The sequence below is a fragment of the Gracilinanus agilis genome, chromosome 4 (genome assembly GCF_016433145.1).
Source record: "Gracilinanus agilis isolate LMUSP501 chromosome 4, AgileGrace, whole genome shotgun sequence".
NCBI lineage: Eukaryota > Metazoa > Chordata > Mammalia > Didelphimorphia > Didelphidae > Gracilinanus > Gracilinanus agilis.
Window position 1 is genome coordinate 164,025,991 of NC_058133.1, and position 20,380 is coordinate 164,046,370.

The window sequence follows — 20,380 nt, forward strand, 5'->3', positions numbered from 1 at the left end:
TCCTTTCCTTTGGCCCCTTCTTTAAAAAGTTTGCCCATTACTATACTAGGTTTAAGTCTCTAAAGCCATGTTGGTGAACCTATGGCACAGGTGCCAGAGGAGAGCACTCAGAGACGTCTCTGTGGGTGCATGGGCCATAGTCTCAGCACAGAGTTTGCCAGAGTGCATTACTAAAAAACCAGGGGGATGTGAGACAGGGCTTCTCCCCTCTCCCTCTCCACACAGTTTACAGTTTGGGCACTCGGTCTCTAAAAGGTTTGCCATCACTACTCTAGAGGGACCTCATGAGACCTAGAAGGGGATGGTCTTTAGGCCACCAAATGAACAAGGAGAGAGAGAGCAAGGATCCTGAGAGAAACTGATCCTCTAATATGTATACACAAATTATAGCAAGCTGCTTTTATTGGCCTACTAGGGGCTGCAACTTTTAACTTTGACCCATAGAGGTTCAGTGCCCATTTCACAGAAGAAACTAATGAGAAACTGGTTTACTGAAAAGGGCAGAAAATATCTTTTGTGCACAAAAGGACTTGATAAATATAAAAAGAGACAGTTCCCCACTTCCATTAAAATGTGAGGATGCATGCAGATTGTTAGGACTGTCTAGGGACTTTCTCCTCAAATGAACAGACTGAAGAGATGTTTGAGGACAAAGAAAAGACTGAAGTTGTAGGATTTTGTAGTCCTTTGGCTCATTTGCTTGTTACTATTTTTAGAGCTTGGGATATTAAAACTCACGAAGAGATAGATAAAATATTTGAAGACTATGAAAAAATTAAATAAACACTGTTGGCTTCATAGGTGACAGAAAGTTGGATTTCATTAGTTTTACCTCCTAAGGGAAAGATGAACAACCAAGCTCTGATTTGAACCATTAGACACAATAAAAAGCCCAGCAGAAGAAGAATTTAAGGCAACAGGAGCAGCTAGAGATAAAAATAAAAACAAGAGCAATTAACAGACAAGAAAACCTTAGCTCCTATAACTTGAATCCTACTGCTTGAAAAGAGAAGTATTGCTTTGCAAATTGACCAACAGAAAGAACAGAAGCTTGTGGATTGAAATGGAGATGAACTCTGCAGCAGTTTTGAATGATTGCCTTTCAGCACCATCAACAGTTTGAGAAAAGTGAAACCTTTAGAGGTGACTAATTTCTCTCTACTTCCTTTGTTTAAAAGGGAAGAACATTGTACACAGAGACTAATACTGTGGTAAAATAGAATGCATTGGACTTCTGTACTAGCAGCAATGCAATGACCCAGGACAATTCTGAGGGATTTATGGAAAAGAACGCTACCCACATTCAGAGGAAGAACTACAGGAGTGGAAACACAGAAGAAAAACAACTGCTTGAACCACACTGGTTGAGGCAGACATGATTGGGGATGTAGACTCAAAACTACCACACCATTGCAACTATCAATAATATGGAAATAAGTCTTGATTGATGACACATGTTAAAACCAGTGGAAATGTGCAACGGCTATGAGGGGGAGGGGAGGGGAGGGTGAAGGGGAAAGTAAGAATATGAATCATATAACCATTGATAACTTTCTAAAAAATAAAGATTAATAAAGCCAAAAAAATAAAAGGGAAGTGTATAGGGGGAAAGAAAGGTTCTTGCTAAGCATAGGCTTAGAACTTTAGTAGATAATAAAGCAACCCACAAAGTTTTGTTTTGCTATAGCAAAATGCCGATTTTGATAATGTAAATCCTGTTGAATGAAGAGTTGGCTGGTCTTGTGTGCATTGTCCAGAAAGCCCACTTAAGTAGTTTTATCATCCTTCAGATTAAGGAAATTATTTGTCATCACACTAGAGGAACAATTTCTCAATACTTTTCTAAGAGCAATTATCAGTTAAAATAACCTGTCCCTGCTTCAGCTATTAAGATGATAGAGGAGCAGATTTGACCAGTATTAAATAGGTGGGGCCACAAAGAGAACAAGTATCACAGATGCTTTGTGTGGGAAAAATCATTCCTGAAGAGATCCAAAGCTGCAAGCAGACTCAAGTATGTGTTAGCCTGCTGGATTTCTTTAGATATGTATATATTCTTCTCCATGTTAGTGATACAGGCTTATGAGTGGACATTGATGTACTGATTATTCTTTTCTTTTTTATTGAATAACTATGATATTTTAAATTATTCTTGCTTTTCTCTTTCTGTAAATTGGGAACCCACTGGTGGAAGCTAAGGAGCTACATTAGCAAGAACTGCTGATTTTCATAAGAGGAGCAGAGATGCACTTGTGCACACCTGCTTGTTTTTTCATCTTTACAAATAAAACCAGAGTTAGACCAGCAAGGCTTAGTTGAAAACAGTACAGAATTAGAAGTTCTCTAGTATCAGATTCCATCATGGAAAATATTGGATAAGGAGGAGTTCAAGAAAGAAGCAAGGCAAAGGTGGCAAGAAGAAATTGAAAGATGTTGAGCAAAAGTGGACTGTCACACAGTTACCCTTAGGAACCAGGGAGTTTTCATCTGTGTAGACAGAATCCACTCTCCCCGCCCTCCAGCTCTTCCCTACCTCACTAGATGTCATGTGAATGCTCCAAACAGGTCACAGGTGAAGAGCCCTAGGAACATGACCCAGAACTAAAGGTTACGGTTCATTAAAGAAACACGTGTTCACAGTTAGGCTAGATTAGGCTTTACACTTCTATCTGCTTTCTCTATTTCAAGGGATTATTAATAAACTCTTGAAAAATTTGAACCTGAAGTTATTAATTTTGATCTAACACATCTATTTTGCCCACTTTCCCCTAGCAGCAAATAAAAGAGTGGATCACAGAGCAAATAACTCCTGTCCTGAGGTCATTAATCACCTTTGTTTATTGTTCTCATTGTTTCAATCATCCATAGGCTTAAGAGTTTTGCTTACCTATTTGGACCTTATTCCTTTCTTCATCTGTAGAAAAAAAAAATTTTTATTTACTTCCCTGTGTGGGTCTGTGGTTCTCACTTTCTCTTTCCTATATTCATCTATCCCTTATCCTGAACAGATTTGCAGTATTTGTCTGTCTCCTCTTTCTGGCTTATTTTTCTGATGTAGATCACTCCCTACCTGCCTTGGCCTATTGTCACCCATAACTCAACCTGATGCTATGTACCATAAACTTAGTGAGATTAAACAATTTTTTTTAAGACGTACATTTCTTTTTTATTAAAAATTGAGAAATAATTTGCATATAAAACAGCCAAAAACACCATTTGCCCCTATATTACATTAATACTATATTTGTCAAATATTTACATTATCCATCATTTTAGGCAGTAAAGGTTAAGGCAATGTTTCTTACAAGGCATCAAGCCCCGTACTAATGTAGATCATGGCAGAGAACATAAGAATACTATTGCACCATTTTTTATGCAAAATTCGTCAGAAAGTAGGGAATCTTTTCAAACCATGCTTTTGGGGTGAGATTTGCAACAAAGCTGTAGGCTCCAACAGTCACTCAGTCCCACTGGGGTCAGCGTCAAGGGTTCCAATGAGGAGGAAATGCCCCGTATATGAATAAAGTCCTGCCTTTTACAAAAGCTTAATAAATACCAGTCAAATTCTGGGAGAGAGGAGTTCAGAAAGATCCCTGGCTCAAGGCTCAGCATGTAGTGCCGGCTAGAGGCCTGCCCAGGGTAAAGCCCAGTTATATATGGCTCTTCATATGCAGGGCCAAGTGGTCAGTCCCGGAAAAGGCTCGGTCATTGAGGCGACACTGGAAGGGCTGGTGCCCCGTGTGTTTTCCGTAGTGCCGGGTTAGCTCGTCTGATCCGGGAAACTTCCAACCGCAGCCAACCCAAATACAGTAGTAGGATTTCTCACCTGTGTGCGTGCGCAGGTGCGCCTTGAAGTGCAAGCTCTAGGTGTCCGTCTTTCCGCAGCCAAGTAGCCGCACGTGTACATAGCCGCATGAGGAGCCACGAGCGCCTGCCGCGCTCGAACTTGGCCCAGCCCTCATGGGGCAGGCCCCGTGGTACTCTGGGCCGCCAGCCCTGGGTCCTAGTCGAAGAGCCCAAAGGGGCACCCGGGGTAATGCAGCGGAGGGGGCCCAGGGAAGGTGGCCGGGCTGAAGGCGCCCAGAGCCCCAAAGCGGTGGAGCGCAGCTAACCTCAGATTGAGGTCCTGGAGTGGGCTGCGACCGTTGGGGCTCAGCTGGGGTGTGTCGGGCCCGGGGCCAGCATGCAGGCGCTGCTGCCCACCCGCTTCACGCAGCGTGAGGGCTGACACTGGGCGGCCGCAAAGGCTCCGTCCCCCAACTCGGGCTCAGTCTTGATGCTGTTGGCGAAGGTCTGGAAAGTGGACTTGGTGAGCAGGCAGCAACCCCGCAGCGCTGCAGAGGTTGGGGCCAGCTGGGGCTCTGGGGCTGCAGCCAGCCCGTAGTGGGGCCACTGCTGCTGCAGTAGTGGCTGCAAGGCCGGGGCCGGCTGCGCCCAGACCAAGGTGGGCTCTGGGTAAAGGTAGGGGAGGGGAGAGGGGGAATTGGCAGGTAGACAGCCAAGGGCTCGGGGGGCGGACCCTTTGGGACCCAGTCTGTCCAGGCCTGTGGAGAAGGTGAAGTCGAGTACGCTATTGAGGTCCTCGTAGGCGCTGCTGGACTTGGGCTCAGTGCGGGGCCAACGCTCCTGGAAGCTCGGCTCCAGGCATGGGCTGAAGAACAACGTGGTGGAGGACTGTAGGATGGACTCACTCAGTTCCATGACCCCTGGGCGTCCGGGGGTATGAATGGACAGATAGTGTGTGCGGGCGCTGCCCAGCTGCCCCTGTTACCAGCTGGGAGGACTGACTGACAGGCGCACGTGGGGAGCCCCACTAAATGAAAGACTGATGGACAGTAGGACAGAATGATGGGCTGGGCTAAGGACTGACAGGCTGTGAGTCAAGATAAAATGTTTAATGCAAACGTGTGATGATTAGAATTCCTTTGAGTTCTGTACATATGATCCCATCCCTATTCACTTCAGCTCTACTCCTTGATAATATACACCATCCTTGGCCATCCCAATCCATCATCCCTTCTCAAGTAATCCCACTTCCCCACATATAAAATAAACAATATTTATAAAGAGTGTCTCAACAGTCTTGGTATCATTTTAACCTACTAACTCTTAAAAGGTATTATGTCCAACTATTAAAACTTTAATTAAGACTTTTGGGTCATCCTGTGAGGACAGCCAGAGGCATCCATGGCGCAAAGCTCTGGAAAGCCTAATACTCCATTCAGCAAAGCTGTGAAGAAGAATAGATCCCAGTAGATCCCAGTAAAATCAAAGTCATAACTCAATTAAAGCCAGACACGTAGCCTCATGACCTTACTTGAGGTTTCTAACCCTTCCCTGCTGTACTTTGTTAACACTGGATTTCCTACAAAAATCTACTGAAGCAAGCATTCTCTGGGAATCTGGGTTAGGTGGTTACACATTGACATATTGATTTATCAGCCTATAGAAAACTCTGTCTAGATTGGATGAGGTAAACCAAATCCATTGTACCAATCCTGTAAATCACTGACTTCCGTGTGTGTGAAAAGCTTACCTAATCCCTTAGCTTCTGTAACTTTATTTAACACTAGCTCTGATCAATAAAGTTTTGCCATGATTTGCTATCATCTTGTCTCTGGCCCTCCTGATCCCAACTTATTACTCATCTTGCCCACCCTGTCCTCAGGATCCATCAGTAACCTTGAGAGCAAGATCTATCACCCGATCCTATGCAGCCATTTAAAGTTTTCTAAGTACTTTACATATATTATCTCATTTGAGTCTTATAATGATCCTATGAAGTAGGTGATGGGAAGACCCCTACTTTACAGATGAAGAAATTGTAGCTCAGAGAGCTTAAGTGATATCCTCATGATTACATAATAAAATAGTAGTATTTTAACCCAAGTCTTCCTGATTCCTAAACTAGCCCTCTGTACCCTATGCTAGTGTTCTCAAATGTGAAGAATCCCACCCTCTGGAGTTGTGGCACAACACTAAAGGCTGTATGGACAATTGTTTTGGTATATCCTTGAAATTTAAAAAAAAAATTAATCAGTAAAAATTTCCTTCTTCAAATCTTCAGTACTTTAGATTTATATGATTGTGCCCATGACAAACATTGTAAGGATTATTATTCTATTTTTCTTTATAGGTTATAAAGCTATTTTTTCTATTCTCCCTGTTTTTCTATATCACACTACAAATGTACCATAATGATCTGTCCCCAGATTAGATTCCTCTGGAGAACTTTGCTTATTTTGTACAGAAAACTAGGCTGTTTTGTAGCAGAAATTTGTCAGTTCTAAATATTTTTTTCATTATCCATGGTATTTCTCTTTTCATTTCAATATGACTGATCTTACTTCATTAAACTCTTGAATGATTACTCAAACACTTGACTACTTTATGCCTACTAAAATGCGGTCTTTAAGAGCTATCACTTTATATATTTACTTAAAATGTTTTTCGTTATTTAATACAGAATCAAAAATACAACAAAAGAGAGCAATGAAACATGTACGCATAGCATAAAATCCAAAACTCAACTGACAACTAAATAAAGTCAAGGAAATCATCTTGTGATCTAGTCAGATGTTTTAGGTCAGTATAGTTACAGCAGAAGCACATATGCATGAACATCATCTTCACAAAATAAAACTTTTTAAAATTGTTTGTTTTAGATAATACCTATTGAAGGTGTCATCATCCTTCTAGTAACCAAAGTTCAAAATCTTAATGTTTCTTTGACTCTTCTGTTTCACCCTTATAATATATACAAAGATTGGCCAAATCTTATTTCTTACTCTCTAAGAACTAATTTTAACCTCCTTCTCTGCACCAGCCACTGCCATAGCATCTCCCTTGGACTACTGTGTTAGTCTTGTAATTCATCTGCCTGCACCATATCTCTCCTGACTTCAATCTATTGTCTCTATTCCTAAGAAGGTGATTATTCTAATGCACCAGGTTGACCATCTCACCCCATTGTACTCCATATGGACTTTGGAGTCAAATATAAACTCTTCTATTTGATATTTAAAGTCCTTTATGACCTGGTTGCAACCTATCTTTCAAGCCTTAGTATGCATTTTACTATTTCCTGCACTCAAGTTGACTTCTTTCCTGTTCTTCCCACTCATACAGAAAAACAAGTAAAATATTCAGATATGAATAAGAGATGTGAAGCATCCATTAAGCAGAATTCTAGGAAGAGGAATAAATTCATATTCAAAAATATTTTGCTGAGATGAAATAAAAAACAATTCACATTTCTTTGTTGTTTTTACATTGCATACAATGAACATGTAAACAGAGTTATAACTCCTTTTGAAAAGCTGTTATTTTAACTGACTACTATTCAGTTATTATTTGATTGTTATACTGAATATATTTAAATATTTTACACATTTAGAAATAAAAAGGAAGTTACTTCTCACAAATGACAATTATTTAAACATATACCCAAACTCTCAGGACATTGATGAAAATTTTTCAAAACACATAGATTCAATTAATTGCATTGATCATTGTATCATTAAAATTTTTAATTATTTTAGTAAAGATTTTTCACGGATGTTCCCCATTTCAATGTGAAACATACTTAGGTTCCTGTGGCCCCCTTGTCCCAGAAATTCCATTTTGGAAAAAAAAAAGGTTTAGGCCTGTCATCTTTTATTTTTCTTAGTATAGCTTTGGATTCTCTTGATTTCCCCACCATATCTCTATTACCTTTTCATCATGGAAGTTCCTTCTCACATTAAAACATTCTTCTATCCCTGAATCCCTTTTTCCCTCTCGCGAGCTTCTTCTGTAGCCTCCATTTTAAAGAAGAACCTAGGCTAGTTATCCTTCATTCTTCTTTCAGGTCTACGTCTGATTCTCCAATCTTCACTACAATATACTTCCATGTGAGTATTTTCCTTTTCCTTTTGCTTTTTTAGTTCCTTTATATATGTATGTCCCCTCAAAGGCATATCAATTCTTTGAGGGCAGGGATTATATTTTTGCATGTATTTGTATCTCTAGTACTTAGCAGAGTGTCTTGCATATAATAAGCACTTAATAAAAAAACTTGTTGCTTTTTTACATATACTATTAATCCACAAAATAAGAATATATTAGTGTATAATTCATCTTTATCCCATTTTAATTTCTATTATATATTACACACAATATTAGTATACTATATCAATAAATATACATATATTAGGCATGCATTCTCAAAAATTCTCCTATAAGATATCATTTTTTTAATAGAGAATGCTACTTTACAACACATTGTCCCATAGTACATGGTACTCCTATCCCTGTTAATTACTCTCCATAGATTTATTAAAATCTTTAACCAAGTTTTTTAAAGCATGTATCCATGGGAGTAGCATTTAACTCATAGCTCTGTCAAAACAAACTATCTCTAGTACAACTGTTTATCCACAATTATGTGAAATAGAAATTATATAGTTTTAAGGGAAAACCCTCCCCAGCTAATTACTTTCCGGATAGCTACCTGAACATCCTTATTCCTTAGGCTATAAACCATGGGGTTCAGCAAGGGAGTGACAATGGTGTAAGTCACTGTCACCAATTGGTCTTTACTCGATGTGATTCTGGATGTGGGTCGTAGGTAGACAAAGGATGCACATCCATAGTGGACTACAACCACAGTGAGATGGGAGGCACAGGTAGAAAAGGCTTTCCGCTTCCCCTCAGCAGATGGAATCTTCAGGATGGTGCTAATAATGAAACCATAGGAGATGCAGATGAAGGTCAGAGGGAATACGAGCACCAGGACACCACAGATGAATATAATAAGCTCATTGATATGAGCATCACCACAGGCAAGGTGAATAACAGGTGAAATATCACAGAAGTAATGTTCAACCTTGTTGGAGTTGCAGAAGGGCAAAATGAAGACCAAAGTTGTGCCTATCAATGAGATTAGGAAGCCACTCACCCCACAAGAGGCTGCTAACAATCTGCAAACCCTCCAGTTCATAAGGATTGGATAACGCAAAGGGTGACAGATGGCAGCATAGCGATCATAACCCATCACACCAAGGAGTAGGCAGTTGGTGACACCAAAGCCAAGGAAGAAGAACATCTGAATAGCACAGCTCGTGAAGGATATGGTCCTGAGCACAGAGAACAAATTGATAAGCATCTTGGGCAAGACAACAAATGTATAACAGGTCTCAGAAACAGAGAGGACCCCTAGGAAAAAGTACATGGGAATGTGGAGGCTGTGCTCTAGGCAGATGACAGTGACAATGGTGATGTTCCCACAGAGGATGACTAGATAGAGGCAAAGGAAGATTGGAAAAAGCACAAGCTGCTTTTCTTGGAGACTGGAGAATCCAAGCAACAGGAATTCGTTGACTGTGGTGAGGTTCTCTGAAGGAAATTGTTCCCAGGGAATGATCTGCAGAGAGGAGTAGGAGAAAAAAGGATAAATAATTCTATGATCTAGTGAAGCTGAGAGATTTCATTCTGAATTTTCTAGATAATTGCTTGTTTTCTGATTTATTTTAATAATTATTTAAGGAAGAGGAAGAGGTGGTGCCAACATAGTGAAGAAGGTATACCTCTGTGATCTCTACCAAATTACCCTCTAAAAATACTATGACATAAAACCTCAGAATGAATTCTTGAGCAGCACAGCCCATAAAAAGATGAAGTGAAATAATTTTTCATACTAAAACATCTTAAAAGGCCAACAAGAAGGATAGAGTACACTGGGTTGGAGGTGGAGCACAAAACAACATGCCAGGGCAGGCCCTGGGACAGCTAAAGCAACAACAAAGGCTTCTGGAGCTCTCAGTCACAGATGGTAAGAGGGATCAGACAACTGATCAGAAAAATATTACAGGGGACCCTTTCCTGGTTCTCTTATTGCACTGCTCATACACAGAAACCAGAAACAGTCCTGGGACATGCTCACAGGGGAGGAGAAGCAATAGCATGCACTAGCATTTGTGACCATTGGGGACCAGAGGACCCTAGTCACAGTTCCAGAGAATAAAAGAGTGCTTGTGGTTACCCTCAGATCAGAGCACAGGCCAAGAGAACATCAAACATACTTCTCCTTATATATTACCTTGGAAGAACTAAAAGCAGATACAGTCCCAGAGCCAGTACTTAAGGCAGCTTCTCAAAGAACCAGAAACTGGGAATGGTGTTCCCTTCATATCAGTTATAGATTCTAACTTTAGTTTTTTTAATAGAAAATAATAAATTATTAATAATGTAATAAAAGAAAAAACTAGGAAATTATCAAACAACAAAAAAGAACCTCAATATAGAAAGCTATTTTGATGAAGGAAAAAATCAAAATGCAAACTCAGAAGAAAACAAAATCCAAACTACTACATCCAGAGCCTCCAAAAATATGAATCACTCTTAAACCATAAAGAATTAATGGAGAAGCTCAAAAAAGATTTTTGAAATGAAGTAAGAGAGGTAGAAGGAAAACCTAAAAATAGAAATGAGAATAATATAAGAAAATAATGAAAAAAAGAGTCAATAGCTTCATAATAGAGGCACCAAAAATACTGAAGAAATTAACAACTCAAGAAACAGAATAGGCCAATTGGTAAAAGGACACAATAATCCAATGAAGAGAAGAACTTCTTTAAAAAGCTGAGTTCATTAAAAAGAAAAAATATACAATGCATTGAAGATAAAAACTTCTTAAAAAGCAGAATTGGTCATGTGGGAAAAGAGGTACAAAAATTTACTAAGGAAAATAAATTTATACAAAGTAGAATTGACCAAATTAAAAAGGAAGTATAATACGAAAGCTCTCTCAAGAAAAATATGTCTTAAAAATTAGAATTGGGCAAATAATGACTCCATGAGATGCTGAGAAAAAAAATCAAAGTTAAAAGAATGAAAAAATAATTGGAAAAACAACTGACCTGGAAAATAAATGCAAGACAGATAATATAAGCATCAATATGCTTATTTGAAAGCCATGACCAAAAATAAGAGCTTAGATTTTAGACTTAGCTTTCAAGAAATTATCAGGAAAAATGCTCCAATAGTCTAGAACCAGAGGACAAAATAAAAATTGAAAGAATCCATCAATCACCTCCTGAAAGAAATCTCAAAAGGATAATTCCCAGGAATATCACAGTCAAATTCCAGAACTATCAAGTCAAAGAGAAAATATTGCAGGAAGCCAAAAAGAAACAGTTCAAATAACATGGAGCACAATCAGGATAACACAATTTTTAGCAACTTTTATGTTAAAGGATCAGAGGGCATGAAATATGAGATTCCAGAGGACAAAGGAGCTAGAACTTGAAACAAGAATCATTTACCCAACAAAACTGGATATATTCTTTCAGGGGGAAATGGATATTCAATGAAACAGTAGATTTTCAGATATTTATAATGAAAATACTAAAGCTGAATGGAAAATTTCACTCACAAATACAAGCTTCGAGAGAACTACAAAAAAGTAAATCAGAAAGAGAAATCAAGACATTCAGTAAGGTACATTTCTGTGTACTTTTCTACATGGGGAGATGATTCTTGAAACTCCAAAGAATTTTATCATTATTATAGCTGTTAGAAGGAGTAGACATAGAGAGAGGGAAAGGGTGTGAGTTGAATGTGATTGGATATTATAAAAATAAAATTGAAGGGGGCAGCTGGGTAGCTCAGTGGAGTGAGAGTCAGGCCTAGAGACAGGAGGTCCTAGGTTCAAACCCAGCCTCAGCCACTTCCCAGCCATGTGACCCTGGGCAAGTCACTTGACCCCCATTGCCCACCCTTACCAATCTTCCACCTATGAGACAATACACCGAAGTACAAGGGTTAAAAAAAATAAAATAAAATAAAATTGAATTAAGGCATGAGAAAGAGGAATACATTGAGAGGAAGGAGAAGGGGAAGGGGAAAATAGAATGGGCTAAATCATCTCACCTAAAAGAGGCATGAAAGACTTTTTATAGTAGAGGGGAAGATGGAGAAGGTGGAAATGGGGTGTATTTGAATTTTACTGTCATCAAAATTGACTTGGACAAATTGGAGGAAGTGGTGGTCAGAAACTAAATGGGAAAATAGGATGGAAAGTAATACACAGTAATCATAATGCTGAAAAAATTTCAAGTCTCTTTAATACAGGCCCCATTTCTCAAATACATAGAGAAATGAATCAAATATATAAGAATACAAGTAATTCCCCAATTGATAAATGGTCAAAGGATACAAACAAGCAGTTCTCTGAAGAAGTAATTAAAGTTCTCTATAGTCATGCAAAAATACCCTAAATCATTATTAATTAAAGAAATGCAAATTAAAATAACTAAAAATAACTTCTATCAGATTAACTATTGTGATAGAAAAGGAAATTGACAAAACTCAGAAGGGATATAAGAAAATTGAGACACTTGATGCACTATTAGGGGAGTGATGAACTGATTCATCATTCTAGAGAGCATTTTGGACCTGTGCCCAACAGGATATGAAGCAGTACATATCCAGAAATACCATTACTAGATTTGTATCCCCAAAGAGATAGAAAACCAAAAGGGGAAAGGACCTATTTGTACAAAAATATTTAAAGCAGCTCTTTTTGTGGGAGGCAAAGAATTAGAAAGTGAGGGGATCCCCAACAAGTGGGAAATGGCTGAGTGACTTATAGTATATGCCTATATTAGGATACTATTGTGCTATAAAGAAATGACAAGCAGGAGGAGCTCAGAAAAAATCTGGAAATATTTAATGAACTGAAGCAGTTTAAAACTGAAATTAATATGCTCAGAGCATTAAAAGACTGCCTGCTCTTTGATCCAACCAATCCACTGCTGGGTTTATGCCTCAAAGAGATAATAAGGAAAAAGACTCATACAAAAATATTTATAGCTGAGCTCTTTGTGGTGGAAAAAAACTATAAAATGAGGGGATATCCTTCATTTGGGGATTGGCTGAACAAATTATGGTATCTGTTGGTGATGGAATACTATTGTGCTCAAAGGAATAATGAACTGGAGGAATTCCATGTGAACTGGAAAGACCTCCAGGAACTGATGCAGAGTGAAAGGAGCAGAACCAGGAGAACATTATACACAGAGACTGATACACTGTGGTACATATATAATAGACTTCTCTACTAGCAGTAACACAATGACCCAGGACAACTCTGAGGGACTTATGAGAAAGAACACTATCTACATCCAGAGAAAGAACTGTGGCAGTAGAAATACAGAAGAAAAATAACTGCTTGATCACATGGTTCAATGGGGATATGATTTGGGGATGTACACTCTAAACAATCACCCTAGTACAAATACTAATAATATGGAAATACTTCTTGATCAATGACACATGTAAATCCCAGTGGACTGCTCTTTGGCTAAAGGAGGGGGAGGGGTGGTGGAGAAGGGGAGGGAAAAAAACATGATTCATGTAACTATGAAAAAATCTTCCTAATTAATTAACTAATTAATTAGGCTTTTAAAAAAAGACCTAAAAAATAAATAAAATGAAATTAAACTGAAGCAGAACTAGGAGAACACTGTACATAGTGATAGGAATACTGTACAATGGACAACTATAAATAATTTAGTAATCTCAGTAATACAATTCAAAACTATTTCAAAGGATTCATGATAAAAAAAATGTCATCTGCTTCCAGAGAAAAGGAATTGGTAGAGCCTGAGTCCAGACCAAGGCAATTTTTTTTTCACTTTCTTAACTTTTTTTTGAGTTTCCTTCCACAAAAAGAATAATATGGGAAAATATTTTACATGATTACACATGTAAAATCTATGAGGTTGCTTATCATCTCATCATGATGGGGGGAGGTAAAGAGGAAGGGAAGGAGAGAATTTACGACAATATACTTTGAAGAATATTCAAAACTGTTTTCACAAGTAATTGGAGGAAAAATAAAATTAAAAAAATAATTAATCAAGGAGAAAGAAGCAAAGCAGAAATAAGTCAAATGTGCTAAGGAAGGGGGTATACTCTAGCTGCAATATACCTAAACTTAGAGCATAATTAAGAGAGAGTGACAGGGGCAGTGGATAGAGCACCAGATCTGGAGTTGAGAAGACATGGGTTCAAATCTAGCCTCAGACACGTCCTAGCTCTGTGACCCTGGGCAAGGTATTTAAACTCAATTGCCTAACCCTCACCACTCTTCTGCCTTAGAATGAATATTTACTATTGATTCTTAGAAGATAAGGATTTGATTTTAAAAAGTGACCCCAAAGAGTTATAAAACTATATACCTTTTGACCCAGCAATATCACTATTAGTTTTACTTCCTAAGGTGATCATGGAAAAAAGGAAAAAGAAAACAAGGAAAAAGTTCTAAAACACTATAGCAGCTCTTTTTGTGATGACAAAAAAAAACTGGAAGGTGAGGGGATGTCCATCAATGGAGAATAGCTAAACAAGTTTTAGTATATAATTGCAAAGAGATACTATACACCATAAGAATTCTTTTAAAAACATGGAAAGATCTACATGAAATTATGAGGGGGTAAAATGAGCAGAACCCAAGAGAACATTATATACAGCATATTGTTTGATGACTGACCTGTATATTCACCTACAGAGAAAGAAATGATAAATAAAAATAAGTAAGACATATTTTAACATATAAAGATCTTTTTGACAAAAATCGCCTTCTCTAATAGTGAGTGCGGAGAGAAGGAGATAGTACCTAGGAATTTTAATGTAACAAATAAATAAATTTAAAATTAAAAAGATAGTGAACAAGAGAGCAGTCAGAATGATAAAAGCCATGCTAGAGATAATCATTTTGAATAATTAGAAATTTTTATTCAGGAGGAGAGAGTATCTAGTGAGAGAACATGAAGCCTATCTTCAAATGTCTGATGTATTGTCATATGAAAGACATGTTAGATATATTATTTTTTATTCCAAAGTCAGGAATTTAAAACAATCATATGCTGAGTGTCAGGTATTAATTTGTTATAAGGGAAAGGGCTCCTGATAAAACTGTAAATATAATAGAAATAAATATAAAATCCTACACTTGAGTTCAAAAATTCAACTTTAGAGATGCAAAATGGTAGAAATTTTAGTAGCCATCTGTTTTCTGGAAAAGATATTCACATTTTAGGGGACAGAAAATGTAATATATCAAGTCCAGCCTCTCATCAAATTCAGAAAGACCTTCTCCAATCTACCAAAAGATTCTGGTGGTGGAAAGAGTACTAGACCTGGAATCAGGAAGACTGGAGTTCAAACATAACTTCAATTATGTACTATTTGTTTAATCTTGTCACAACTTTTCTTTGCCTCAGTTTCCTCAACTACAAAATGGAGATAATAAAAGCATCTATCTTGCAGAGTTATTGTGATGATAACATGAAAAAAATATTTGCACAAAGTACTTAGCAGAAAGAACTACACAAGATAAGAACCAGGAGAATATTATACAAAGCCGCAGAATTAATGCTGGAAGAATAAACTGTGAATGCTACCTCTGGAAAGTAAACAGAAAGGTGAAATATGAAAAAAGTTATATGTACATGTTGGTCTCCCTGATATCTTCTGTAATTCAGGGGGCATGGGGAGGGATTGGGACACCTGTGAATGGAATCTATTATGTAGATAGAAAGAAAAGTGAGCTAATTATATAGAAGATTTATGATTTCATTTGTGTTCTGTCTTTTTCTTTGTATATAGAAATGTTTTGTTTTCTTTAAAAGTTGGGATAATAATAACAATAAAGATTAAATTCCCAGCAAAGCAAAAAAAAAAATCAGAGGAATCAGGGATTATAGCTGTAATTTCATTAGTAAAGAAAACTCTTATCAATGCAAATTGACACCTCCTGTGCCACCTATGATTATAGGAATTGCTTAGAGCAGAGGTATGAAATATGTACCTCTTGACACTTTCCAGTGTAGCCTGAACCAAATTAAAATGGAAACAGAAAACATTTAATCAAATAAATAAAAATATAATAAAACATAGATAACATCATATTTTAAAAATTAAGTCAGTATACTACTATAGGTTCAAAAAAATTTTAAGTATTTAGCACAGTACCTGATATATGGTAAATGCCATATAAATATTTATTCCCTTCTTCCTTCTCTATTGTCAGTGACAAAGGGTCACATAGTTTTTCCTTGAACATGGCTACTGATAGTCTTTTCTCTATCCACATCATTTATTACAGCATCAATAACTTTATTCAGTAGGTAAGGTGGAAGTTGATCTAATTGCCTACCTCATGTATTTTTCCTTTTATTCTTTTTCCACTTGTGTACTATTTTTTCATTGACAACATAAAAAAATGTTGAAAACCTTAAGGATCTATGTAAATACTAATTATTATTATATTTGCTTTAAAAAGTTGGTGGTTTGATTAGATAGATGGATAGATAGGTAAGATATACAAACGGATACAGATAGGTAGGTAGATAGATAGATAGATAGATAGATAGATAGATAGATAGATAGATAGATAGATAGATGATTCAGAAATGACTCCCATATCAGTAACAAATCATTTCCTGTCTGTTAAGGAATTTTACTTGTTGCTTACCATATCCATAGCCACCTGATTCTTTTCTCAGAGGAAATACTTATGATGCTAGGTCTCAGGATTTTTGAATCTATATATCTTTAGCCATCATCATTACTGACTTTTCAAATATTTTTATCATTCTCCCCAATGGCAATCTTTGTTTTGAAGTTGCTGAATATCAAAATATATATTGATTTAATTAAATGAGATTCATCAAGTTCTTTGAAACATTTCTGAATGGGGTGGGGAGGGAAGGCAGCTATTGCAGGAGGATTAAATCTGGTCCACAAGCTGAGAATGTTTGTTGGCTGCATTATTTTTACATTTTTCAATATATTGTTGTAAAATGTAAAAATAATTTTTAACTAGGAGTCATAAAAATGGCAGTGGGCAGGATTTGGTACTATAGACTATAATTTACCAACCCCTGGTCATCTTCTTTATACACTGCCAATATTACATAGGAAAAAATAAGAGAAACAAAATATTGTGCACAATTAAAATATATGCAACCTGGTCAATTTCAGCTGAATACCAATGAAAAAAATGAATGAACTATTATTACAATAACCTAATTAGTCCCTCAACTTCACATATTTCCCTCTTCTAGGCCATACTGTCCATATCTACATTGGAGAATTTCCTAGAGTACAGATCTGACCATGACCCTTTTCTCAATAAACTGTTATGGCTCCTTATCTCCTCTAGGATGAAATAGAAAATCTTCATTTAAGACTCTATGTGACTTCCTTCTTTATCTTTCTAGTATTATCGCATTTTACTCTCTACCATCCAGTAATACTTACTATTTCACATGGCACATTCCATCGCTAATCATCATACCATTGCACTGGCTAGTTGCCAAGCAATGTGCTCACCTCCACATTTTAACTTTCTTTAAAGCAGCTCAAATATCAGCTTCTGCAAGAGGCCCCTGTCCCAAGCCCCCATGAACTTGCAACTCCTTATCTTCTTCAAAAATTTCTTTCTTTATATTCTGTATATCTATATTCTGTATTCATTAATTCATCTATTTAGTTAGCTTTTTATATATTTATACTTTATGTTGCTCTTTAGAATGTGAACTTGAGGGTAGGAACTGTTTTTTCTTGTGATTTTTGTCTTTCTTTTTATCCATAGAGATTATCACAGTACCTGGCACAATGTAAATACTTGATAAATATTTTTTGATTCATAAAATGATTGATTGAAATAGTATTGTTGGATTTCTGATGTCTCATCTCCATCTCAAGAAGTCATTGCTGATTAGCTAGCTGGTTTTGAACTCAACTTTATTTAAAGGACATCAAACTTTTGACATTTGAGATTTTTAGAAGGCACTTTTAAAAAACAAATCCACCTGTTTTCAGAATTTCAGTAGTCCCAAGCAAGCCTTCAGAAATTTATGAAAGAATTGCTGTTCACTTTTCCTCCTTTAGTGCCTTTATTCCCTTATAACAAACCCCAATATAAATCAACTGATCCTTTCTAAAGCAAAAGGACCTCATAGTTGGAAGAGACTTTAGGGATCACCTGCAATAACCCCAGGAATCCCTGCTACAAAATCTTCAGCAAATGATCATCCAAACCTTAGCTTACACATTTCCAGTGACAGTGGACTCGCTCCCTCATGAGGCAAACTGTCCTATATTCAGGAAAATCAATTGTAAGAAACATCTTCTCAGTAATGAACTGAAAACTATCTTTCTGGAATTCCTATCTTTGAGTCTTAATTCTGCTTCTAGTCCTAGGAGGAAGTCTAATCCCTCTTTCACTAGCAGGTTTTCAAATATTGCAAGATTGAAACCACTTGTAACTAAAGGCTATGTTCTACATCAGTTTTGACTTTGAATCCATCTATATCACCAAGCCAGACAGACTCATTGTATGCTGGAGTATAATAGTAGAGTAGAAAGGGAGAAAACTAGTCAGTAAGTCCAGAGTCCAGAAATCCATTTCCAATTCATTCCATCACTTAGAGGCTTGATAGACCTTGAACAAATCCCTGAGCCTTTCTGGACTTCTGTTTCTTCATTTGTAAAAACGAAGATAATAAAACTTATACTAAATGTACCAAAATCCTTTAATTTATTTAATAGAAACACATGTCTATGTTGGAAAGGATTTATAGAACTTACATCAAGGTCCAATTCAAATGTCACCTCCTCCAGGAAACCTTCCTTAACCTAATTTGTTTTCCCTTCATATATAACCTCCAGTTTTTTCTTCCTTAATAAATAAAAGAAGTGAAAGACTTACATATTCTGGTTAATACAATGAATCAATTTAATTCTGAAGGAAGAGTATTTATATAGCACTTTAAGATTTGCAAAGTGTTTTATGTATATTATCTCATCTGATCTTCACAACAATCCTAGAAAGTAAGTGCTGTTATCTCCGTTTTACATGTAAGAAAACTGAGGCTAAGTAAGGTTAAGTGACTTGTCTAGGTCCCACAGCTATTAAGTATTTAAGGTCAGATTTGACCACATATTTCATGCTCTACATCCTGTCTGGCATGCCATCTAACTGCCTTTATGGCTCTTACAATATATTAGCTTGTATATGTCTTTGTACATACCTTATCCACATAACAGCCCATAAACACCTTATATGCCTGTCTTATATACCTGTATCCTCTGTTATTGTCAGAGCACCTGGAAGATAACAGATCTCCAAAAATATTTGTTGAATGAATAAATGAATGTTTGCTAGTTTAACTCTAGGATCAAATCCTGCCATTTCTATTTACTAAATTTATGACATCTGGAGGCTTCAGGTTCTACGTTACATGTAGTAATATGAAGAATACATAATCTCTAAGGTCACTTTCAAATGAAAATCTTGTGATCATTTGCTTCCCAGAATAATGACACTAAATTAGATAAGAGAAAATGCAAGACTCTCTCAGGACTTCGGCTTTGTAAAAGTACCACCTAGTATTCTGCTTAAATGTCCTGTCACTTCAAAAAGATAGCAGACATTCCAAGGACAGAGACAAGACTTTCTTTATCTGATGTTCCTTCCAGCCCATTTTGGTATTAAATTATAAGAAAAGAATTACACTTATGTAGTACTTTGGAGTGTTTAGACAGGACTTTCAATTCTATCATTTCAGTTTACAATCCAATGAGAAAAATATAATTCTTTGCCAGGTAAATCCTTCCAATTTTAAAATTATGTGATTCCATGTTCCTTTAATTCTTTGATCTCCATTTTACACACAAAGTAATTGAAGTGACTGAGAAAGTAAGCAAATTACTAGTACTTAGACTACTACAAGAGTAGAGTCTGTACAGAAATATAAGTTTTCTCACTTGCAGTCCCAGGTTCTCTGCATTCCATCTCAAAACCAGGGACCAAAGCTGCTTTTTCAGTGAGTGCAGCCTCTCCAGGTTTTGAGTCTATGGCGTGTAAGTCCATGCTGATGCCTGAAAGCCTAAGTGACTAATTCTGACAAATGGATAAATAGTACAAGTATTACCAAGACTTTCCTCAGCCCAGTGGGCTCCCTTACCTTATCCCAGCTCTGACTCGTCATCTCTGATATTGGTGCTGTGGCAAAATCACCCCCAAGGTAAGACAGGAAAGTGTTGTCCAAGGAGAGAAAGTCTTTCTAAATAGGAACATGGTCATGTTATAAACACATTTCTTCACCATCTTCACAGATATTTTTCCTTATGTATATACTCTGGGACCCTGGGACTTCTTTCTTGTGGTTTTTTAATACAATAGAGAAGGTAGAGGGGATGCAATTAATGTACCAATATATTTCATGTTGGTGGCTAGGAGGACTCCATCTCCATTCAAATCAACTTAGGGTGCCCAAAAGAAGGGTACAGATTTGGGGGGAAAGAGAAGGTGTGTGAAAGAGACAAG

The 20,380-nt window shown here is 37.1% G+C and overlaps 1 protein-coding gene and 1 pseudogene across 1 annotated transcript; both read right to left on the reverse strand.

The window, feature by feature from the left end:
- Positions 1-3,650: 3,650 nt before the first annotated feature.
- On the reverse strand, positions 3,651-4,701 carry LOC123245164 (annotated as a pseudogene).
- A 3,736-nt stretch (positions 4,702-8,437) lies between these two features.
- Positions 8,438-19,924, reverse strand: LOC123246065 (olfactory receptor 10R2-like). Its single transcript, XM_044675013.1, has 2 exons — positions 19,819-19,924; positions 8,438-9,447 (listed from the first exon to the last, which is right to left on the reverse strand). Exons 1-2 carry the CDS (start codon positions 19,922-19,924, stop codon positions 8,438-8,440), a joined length of 1,116 nt encoding a protein of 371 aa, XP_044530948.1.
- Positions 19,925-20,380: the final 456 nt, after the last annotated feature.